Genomic DNA, 10,408 nt, shown 5'->3' with positions numbered 1-10,408 from the left:
GGACCACCCATGCGTAAACATTTATTCATGCATGAATCGTTTTGGATAAAAAGCTTCTGGTAAAACGTTTCTAGAAAGGCCCAACCTCTTTCCCTCTGGTGTACAGTCAACATTGGACCTGACCTCAACTTCCACCAAAATGCTGCAGGTCGACACTAAAGTGCAGTTATGCAGAACATGTTGGCCTTTTATTCTGCCCACTTCTGTTTTTTCCACAAATTCCATTTTCTTTGGATATGTATTCCATATACAGTGATTTGCATTGGGGGCATTGATATGACCTAGGAAATAAATGTTTAAACCCTCAAAGATCAGACACTTTTTTCCTTCCATTTCCTCCTGAAATAACGACCCAAATCTAACTGCCTGTAGCTCAGGACCTGAAATAACAACCCAAATCTAACTGCCTGTAGCTCAGGACCTACAATGACATACCCAAATCTAACTAGAGAGAATAAAGTAGACGGCTATAGTAAACAATTTTTTAAACATTTTTTTAGGTATGATGGACAACTGACACAACGGGTGACTTTGATGCATTAGGGACTCTGAACGACATCGGAGGAACCGATGAAACAGACAGTATTCTGCCTTTTTGTATGAAAGGTTTTCCAAACACTCCAAGAACAGAGAATTTAAACGTCCCCGACAACTCCCCCGGGAACCTCAACCCACTCGCTACACATTCCATGCCCCAACAACCAACGCGCACAACTGTGGCCCAAATGCATTGCGCAGAATCATCCCGGCCCAAGAAGGGCTACAGGGCTGAAAATGTACGGATTCAAGAACTGGCGCTCAATGTATGTACATGTTTATAATCCACAGTGTGAATATAGTTTCCCATAAAGTTAATAACCCCCTAAACCGAAATATGAAATTACCTTTAGGATCTCTTACCAACCTATTACTTTGTGGTTCTAATCTCCCTCTTTCAAAATCGCCACAGTGACCAAATCTTTAACATTCCTGATCCTTCCCATATATTTTAACCCTAAACCTCCCACAATAACTATTGTCTATTGTTAGTCTCAGTGACCTTACTGACAATATCCCTGTTTAAAACAGATGGACATGCATTGTTGGATACAGTTCTCATGTCTTTCATTATGCAGACATTTGTATATTTGGTTTAGAGAACAAAGGCAGTGAATTCAAACAACAGGAGGGGATGTCGAGACATTTTGTCTACAACCTGGGGTGGGGGGGCACCGGGCGCTGATTAGAGATATCAATGTTTAACCCCGGGGGGGGGGGGGCACCAGGCACCAGGCGCTGATTAGAGATATCAATGTTTAACCCCGGGGGGGGGGGGCACCAGGCGCTGATTAGAGATATCAATGTTTAACCCGGGGTGGGGGTGGGGGGGGGGAAACCAGGCTGAGAAACATTATTTAGATGGCTGTTTAATTGTTGTTGAAAGCTTGAAAGGGACACAATGCCAAGGGACCTCGTTTCTAACACACACACATTCCTGCTTCATAGATAACCATAAGGACAATAAAACTGGGGGTGGGGGGCCATACTCTTTCAAAAGTTCCAACACATAACCCCCCCAGTTCAACCAGGTCCCTAGACATCAATCAGCATGATAACTTCAAAGGAATAGATGCAATAAAGAAATAAAATAACACACCCTCTAACACATGACCACAGGAACAGGATGGCCTGGACGGAGGCCCATATATTTGGACATGTACACGTCATCATGGACACATGGTCATAAATCCAAATTTTGACCCGTGCCGTCTACTTTATTCTCTCTCTAACTGCCTGTAGCTCAGGACCTGAAATAACAACCCAAATCTAACTGCCTGTAGCTCAGGACCTGAAATAACAACCCAAATCTAACTGCCTGTAGCTCAGGACCCAAATCTAACTGCCTGTAGCTCAGGACCCAAATCTAACTGCCTGAAGCTCAGGACCTGAAATAACAACCCAAATCTAACTGCCTGAAGCTCAGGACCTGAAATAACAACCCAAATCTAACTGCCTGTAGCTCAGGCCCTGAAATAACAACCCAAATCTAACTGCCTGAAGCTCAGGACCTGAAATAACAACCCAAATCTAACTGCCTGTAGCTCAGGACCTGAAATAACAACCCAAATCTAACTGCCTGTAGCTCAGGACCTGAAGTAAGGATATGGATATTCTTGATGCCATTTGAAAGGAAACACTTTGAAGTTTTTGTGGAAATGTGAAATTAATGTAAGAGAATAACACATTAGATCTGATAAAAGATAATAAAAAAATAAAAAAATCATGCTTCCCCCCCCAGTCTTTGAAATGCTAGAGGCCAATATTTGATTTAGGAATTAGGCACAATTTAGATTTTGGCCACTAGATGGCAGCAGTGTATGTGCAACGTTTTAGACTGATCCAATGAACCATTGTATTTCTGTTCAAAATGTTGTATCAAGTCTGCCCAAATATGCCTAACTGGTTTATTAATACATTTTCAAGTTCATAATTGTGCCACTTTCCTCAAACAACAGCATGGTATTATTTCACTCTAATAGCTACTGTAAATTGGACAGTGCAGTTAGATTAACAAGAATTTAAGCTTTCTGCCAAAATCAGATATGTCTATGTCCTGGGACATGTTCTTGTTACTTACAACCTCATGCTAATCACGTTAGCTCAACCGTCGTGGGGGGGGTGTCACCGATCCTGTAGAGGTTAATGCAAATGTCACTGAAATATGAACAAATTTGAATCATTGTAAATGTTTAGACTTTGGGAGTACTTTTTTTTTGTGTTGCTGACAAGACGCTGATAATGTGACAGGTTTACAAATCAAATGCCCACTTGTGCTTCCACTGGACCGCGAAAAACAAGTTCACCTTTATTGTCATTTAGATTAGTTTGTTGTTAGATTACATACTGTAGCTACATACTGTAAAGATCAACCAATCAGAGTTCATCTTAGTGGGAGTGACCGTATTTGTCATCATCACCACTAACAGTCAAAGTTATTATAGCTAAAAACTTCCCATTTCCACAATGGATCTCTTTAAATTGAGAATTTAAACCTAACCTTGATGCGTTGGTGTACCAGACCTTCCACACTCATGACGTCACTTTAGAGAACAACATGTCATCCTTTATAAAGCATGTTTTTATCATATTCCACAGTGGGCGATGACACATTTATGAAACCTTTTGAAAGCATGACATACAGTTATAGATGCTATATAACACATGTATGCAGTGCTTATGAAGGCATAATGAAGCCTTTATAAGCTGAACGTAATTTACAGGGAAAAATTACATTCAGACCAGCCCCCAAACCATTTTACTTCAGGTACAGTAGAAGGGACACAATCTGGAAAGGACTGAAGCTGATAGAGATTCCGGAGGCTGTGATTGGTGCAGGGCGAGAGGGATCCACTCGCTCCAGTAGATCACAGCTGAGGAGAGGACGAATGAGAAGAGGGTTCAGTGGTTGAAAACAGCAGCAGGGTGTAGAGACTTAGTTACACAAACATGAAGACGCCTCAGTGACGGAGAGGGGAGGTTTAGTACAACTGTCTAAAGCCCCTTCACAACCCTAACTGATTATACTGTAGAACTCACTGCCAAGCCTCTGTGATGGGGAAGCCTGTCGTGAGGTACACACTGACACTACTGCCATGTGACTCGTAGAGCCGTACTACCAGACCATCCTTCCTGTCCTCCGCCTGTCGGGAGAGAAAAAAAGGACCAGTGGAGTTGATTTCGCATTCAAATACATTGATGGAAACCGTCAGGAAATACAACAATCAGCAATGAAACAAGCAATTCAATCCAAACGTGGCTGAACATCAAGTACTACAGTAAAGCAGGCCCCATCTGTCATCATCAGCCATTCAGTCAGCTAGTCAGCATCGACACTAGTTGGTACCCTCCCAGGAAATGGACCCTTGTCTAACCTCACCCCACCTACTATGACACAGCACATCATTTATTTACAGGCAGTGTTGGAAAAGAAGAAAGGGTTATTTCCTGGCAGGATACCCACCTGCTTGACGGTCTCCAGGATGACGGCTGCAGCGCTGACAGAGAAGGCGCTCCAGGCTACAGTATGGGAGCCGGGGGCGTTGTCGATCAGCCTCAGAGGGTTGTTGAGGTTGTAGGCCCACTGGATGACTGACGCTTCCTGGAAGGTTCCTGTAGGGCAGCAGGTAGCGGTTAGAGAGTTTGGCCAGTAACCGAAAGGTCGCTGGTTTGAATACCCAAGACCCACCTACTATACTACCCTGTAAAACAACACCTATCATACTACTATGACTGACCCTGTAAAACAACACCTATCATACTACTATGACTGACCCTGTAAAACAACACCTATCATACTACTATGACTGACCCTGTAAAACAACACCTATCATACTACTATGACTGACCCTGTAAAACAACACCTATCATACTCCTATGACTGACCCTGCAAAACAACACCTATCATAATACTATGACTGACCCTGTAAAACAACACCTATCATACCACTATGACTGACCCTGTAAAACAACACATTACACTGCACCTATCATACTACTATGACTGACCCTGTAAAACAACACCTATTATACCACTATGACTGACCCTGTAAAACAACACCTATCATACCACACTATGACTGACCCTGTAAAACAACACCTATCATACCACTATAACTGACCCTGTAAAACAACACATTACACTGCACCTATCATACTACTATGACTGACCCTGTAAAACAACACCTATTATACCACTATGACTGACCCTGTAAAACAACACCTATCACACTACTATGACTGACCCTGTAAAACAACACCTATCATACTCCTATGACTGACCCTGTAAAACAACACCTATCATACTACTATGACTGACCCTGTAAAACAACACCTATCATACTACTATGACTGACCCTATAAAACAACACCTATCATACTCCTATGACTGACCCTGTAAAACAACACCTATCATACTACTATGACTGACCCTGTAAAACAACACCTATCATACTCCTATGACTGACCCTGTAAAACAACACCTATCATACTACTATGACTGACCCTGTAAAATAACACATTACACTGCACCTATCACACTACTATGACTGACCCTATAAAACAACACCTATCATACTACTATGACTGACCCTGTAAAACAACACCTATCACACTACTATGACTGACCCTGTAAAACAACACCTATCATACTACTATGACTGACCCTGTAAAACAACACCTATCATACTACTATGACTGACCCTGTAAAACAACACCTATCATACTCCTATGACTGACCCTGCAAAACAACACCTATCATACTCCTATGACTGACCCTGTAAAACAACACCTATCATACCACACTATGACTGACCCTGTAAAACAACACCTATCATAATACTATGACTGACCCTGTAAAACAACACCTATCATACCACTATGACTGACCCTGTAAAACAACACATTACACTGCACCTATCATACTACTATGACTGACCCTGTAAAACAACACCTATTATACCACTATGACTGACCCTGTAAAACAACACCTATCATACCACACTATGACTGACCCTGTAAAACAACACCTATCATACCACTATAACTGACCCTGTAAAACAACACATTACACTGCACCTATCATACTACTATGACTGACCCTGTAAAACAACACCTATTATACCACTATGACTGACCCTGTAAAACAACACCTATCATACCACACTATGACTGACCCTGTAAAACAACACCTATCATACCACTATAACTGACCCTGTAAAACAACACATTACACTGCACCTATCATACTACTATGACTGACCCTGTAAAACAACACCTATTATACCACTATGACTGACCCTGTAAAACAACACCTATCACACTACTATGACTGACCCTGTAAAACAACACCTATCATACTCCTATGACTGACCCTGTAAAACAACACCTATCATACTACTATGACTGACCCTGTAAAACAACACCTATCATACTACTATGACTGACCCTATAAAACAACACCTATCATACTCCTATGACTGACCCTGTAAAACAACACCTATCATACTACTATGACTGACCCTGTAAAACAACACCTATCATACTCCTATGACTGACCCTGTAAAACAACACCTATCATACTACTATGACTGACCCTGTAAAATAACACATTACACTGCACCTATCACACTACTATGACTGACCCTATAAAACAACACCTATCATACTACTATGACTGACCCTGTAAAACAACACCTATCACACTACTATGACTGACCCTGTAAAACAACACCTATCATACTACTATGACTGACCCTGTAAAACAACACCTATCATACTACTATGACTGACCCTGTAAAACAACACCTATCATACTCCTATGACTGACCCTGCAAAACAACACCTATCATACTCCTATGACTGACCCTGTAAAACAACACCTATCATACCACACTATGACTGACCCTGTAAAACAACACCTATCATACCACTATGACTGACCCTGTAAAACAACACATTACACTGCACCTATCATACTACTATGGCTGACCCTGTAAAACAACACCTATCATACCACTATGACTGACCCTGTAAAACAACACATTACACTGCACCTATCATACTACTATGACTGACCCTGTAAAACAACACCTATCATACTACTATGACTGACCCTGTAAAACAACACCTATCATACTCCTATGACTGACCCTGTAAAACAACACCTATCATACTACTATGACTGACCCTGTAAAATAACACATTACACTGCACCTATCACACTACTATGACTGACCCTATAAAACAACACCTATCATACTACTATGACTGACCCTGTAAAACAACACCTATCACACTACTATGACTGACCCTGTAAAACAACACCTATCATACTACTATGACTGACCCTGTAAAACAACACCTATCATACTACTATGACTGACCCTGTAAAACAACACCTATCATACTCCTATGACTGACCCTGCAAAACAACACCTATCATACTCCTATGACTGACCCTGTAAAACAACACCTATCATACCACTATGACTGACCCTGTAAAACAACACATTACACTGCACCTATCATACTACTATGGCTGACCCTGTAAAACAACACCTATCATACCACTATGACTGACCCTGTAAAACAACACATTACACTGCACCTATCATACTACTATGACTGACCCTGTAAAACAACACCTATTATACCACTATGACTGACCCTGTAAAACAACACCTATCACACTACTATAACTGACCCTGTAAAACAACACCTATCATACTACTATGACTGACCCTGTAAAACAACACCTATCACACTACTATGACTGACCCTGTAAAACAACACCTATCATACTACTATGACTGACCGTGTAAAACAACACCTATCACACTACTATGACTGACCCTATAAAACAACACCTATCACACTACTATGACTGACCCTGTAAAACAACACATATCATACTACTATGACTGACCCTATAAAACAACACCTATCATACTACTATGACTGACCCTGTAAAACAACACCTATCACACTACTATGACTGACCCTGTAAAACAACACCTATCATACCACTATGATTGACCCTGTAAAACAACACCTATCATACTACTATGACTGACCCTGTAAAACAACACCTATCATACTACTATGACTGACCCTGTAAAACAACACCTATCATACTACTATGACTGACCCTGTAAAACAACACCTATCATACTACTATGACTGACCCTGTAAAACAACACATTACACTACTATGACTGACCCTGTAAAACAACACCTATCATAGCACTATGACTGACCCTGTAAAACAACACCTATCATACCACTATGACTGACTGTGTAAAACAACACCTATCATACCACTATGACTGACCCTGTAAAACAACACATTACACTGCACCTATCATACTACTATGACTGACCCTGTAAAACAACACCTATCATACCACTATGACTGACCCTGTAAAACAACACATTACACTGCACCTATCACACTACTATGACTGACCCTATAAAACAACACCTATCATACTACTATGACTGACCCTGTAAAACAACACCTATCACACTACTATGACTGACCCTGTAAAACAACACATATCATACTACTATGACTGACCCTGTAAAACAACACCTATCATACTACTATGACTGACCCTGTAAAACAACACCTATCATACTACTATGACTGACCCTGTAAAACAACACCTATCATACTACTATGATTGACCCTGTAAAACAACACCTATCATACTACTATGATTGACCCTGTAAAACAACACCTATCATACTACTATGATTGACCCTGTAAAACAACACATTACACTACTATGACTGACCCTGTAAAACAACACCTATCATACCACTATGACTGACCGTGTAAAACAACACCTATCACACTACTATGACTGACCCTGTAAAACAACACCTATCATACTACTATGACTAACCCTGTAAAACAACACCTATCATACTACTATGACTGACCCTGTAAAACAACACCTATCATACTACTATGACTGACCCTGTAAAACAACACCTATCATACTACTATGACTGACCCTGTAAAACAACACCTATCATACTACTATGACTGACCCTGTAAAACAACACCTATCATACTACTATGACTGACCCTGTAAAACAACACATTACACTACTATGACTGACCCTGTAAAACAACACATTACACTACTATGACTGACCCTGTAAAACAACACCTATCATACCACTATGACTGACTGTGTAAAACAACACCTATCATACCACTATGACTGACTGTGTAAAACAACACCTATCATACCACTATGACTGACCCTGTAAAACAACACCTATCACACTACTATGACTGACCCTGTAAAACAACACCTATCATACTACTATGACTGGCCCTGTAAAACAACACCTATCATACCACTATGACTGACCCTGTAAAACAACACCTATCATACCACTATGACTGACCCTGTAAAACAACACCTATCATACCACTATGACTGACCCTGTAAAACAACACCTATCACACTACTATGACTGACCCTGTAAAACAACACCTATCATACTACTATGACTGACCCTATAAAACAACACCTATCATACTACTATGACTGACCCTGTAAAACAACACCTATCATACTACTATGACTGACCCTGTAAAACAACACCTATCACACTCCTATGACTGACCCTGTAAAACAACACCTATCATACTCCTATGACTGACCCTGTAAAACAACACCTATCATACCACACTATGACTGACCCTGTAAAACAACACCTATCATACCACTATGACTGACCCTGTAAAACAACACATTACACTGCACCTATCATACTACTATGACTGACCCTGTAAAACAACACCTATCATACCACTATGACTGACCCTGTAAAACAACACATTACACTGCACCTATCATACTACTATGACTGACCCTGTAAAACAACACCTATTATACCACTATGACTGACCCTGTAAAACAACAACTATCATACTACTATGACTGACCCTGTAAAACAACACCTATCATACCACACTATGACTGACCCTGTAAAACAACACCTATCATACCACACTATGACTGACCCTGTAAAACAACACCTATCATACCACTATGACTGACCCTGTAAAACAACACATTACACTGCACCTATCATACTACTATGACTGACCCTGTAAAACAACACCTATCACACTCCTATGACTGACCCTGTAAAACAACACCTATCATACTCCTATGACTGACCCTGTAAAACAACACCTATCATACCACACTATGACTGACCCTGTAAAACAACACCTATCATACCACTATGACTGACCCTGTAAAACAACACATTACACTGCACCTATCATACTACTATGACTGACCCTGTAAAACAACACCTATCATACCACTATGACTGACCCTGTAAAACAACACATTACACTGCACCTATCATACTACTATGACTGACCCTGTAAAACAACAACTATCATACTACTATGACTGACCCTGTAAAACAACACCTATCATACCACACTATGACTGACCCTGTAAAACAACACCTATCATACCACTATGACTGACCCTGTAAAACAACACATTACACTGCACCTATCATACTACTATGACTGACCCTGCAAAACAACACCTATCACACTACTATGACTGACCCTATAAAACAACACCTATCATACTACTATGACTGACCCTGTAAAACAACACCTATCATACTACTATGACTGACCCTGTAAAACAACACCTATCATACTACTATGACTGACCCTGTAAAACAACACCTATCATACTACTATGACTGACCCTGTAAAACAACACCTATCATACTACTATGACTGACCCTGTAAAACAACACCTATCATACTACTTTGACTGACCCTGTAAAACAACACCTATCATACTCCTATGACTGA

The 10,408-nt window shown here is 40.6% G+C and overlaps 1 protein-coding gene across 2 annotated transcripts in view; it reads right to left on the bottom strand.

Moving 5' to 3' along the window:
* Window positions 1–2,814: 2,814 nt before the first annotated feature.
* Window positions 2,815–10,408, bottom strand: part of man2c1 (mannosidase, alpha, class 2C, member 1) — a 63,907-nt gene continuing 56,313 nt past the window's right edge. For both annotated transcript variants that reach the window (XM_031832871.1, XM_031832872.1), the window contains 3 exons: window positions 4,001–4,149; window positions 3,577–3,680; window positions 2,815–3,410 (listed from right to left, as the gene is read on the bottom strand). In XM_031832871.1, coding sequence (XP_031688731.1) covers window positions 3,296–3,410; window positions 3,577–3,680; window positions 4,001–4,149 — 368 coding nt within the window. In that variant the 3' untranslated portion in view covers window positions 2,815–3,295. The remainder of the gene's footprint in view (window positions 3,411–3,576; window positions 3,681–4,000; window positions 4,150–10,408) is intronic.

The sequence above is a fragment of the Oncorhynchus kisutch genome, linkage group LG10 (genome assembly GCF_002021735.2).
Source record: "Oncorhynchus kisutch isolate 150728-3 linkage group LG10, Okis_V2, whole genome shotgun sequence".
NCBI classification, from domain to species: domain Eukaryota; kingdom Metazoa; phylum Chordata; class Actinopteri; order Salmoniformes; family Salmonidae; genus Oncorhynchus; species Oncorhynchus kisutch.
The sequence above is the reverse complement of the archived record's forward strand: the minus strand, read 5'-3'. Positions and strand labels throughout refer to the sequence as shown.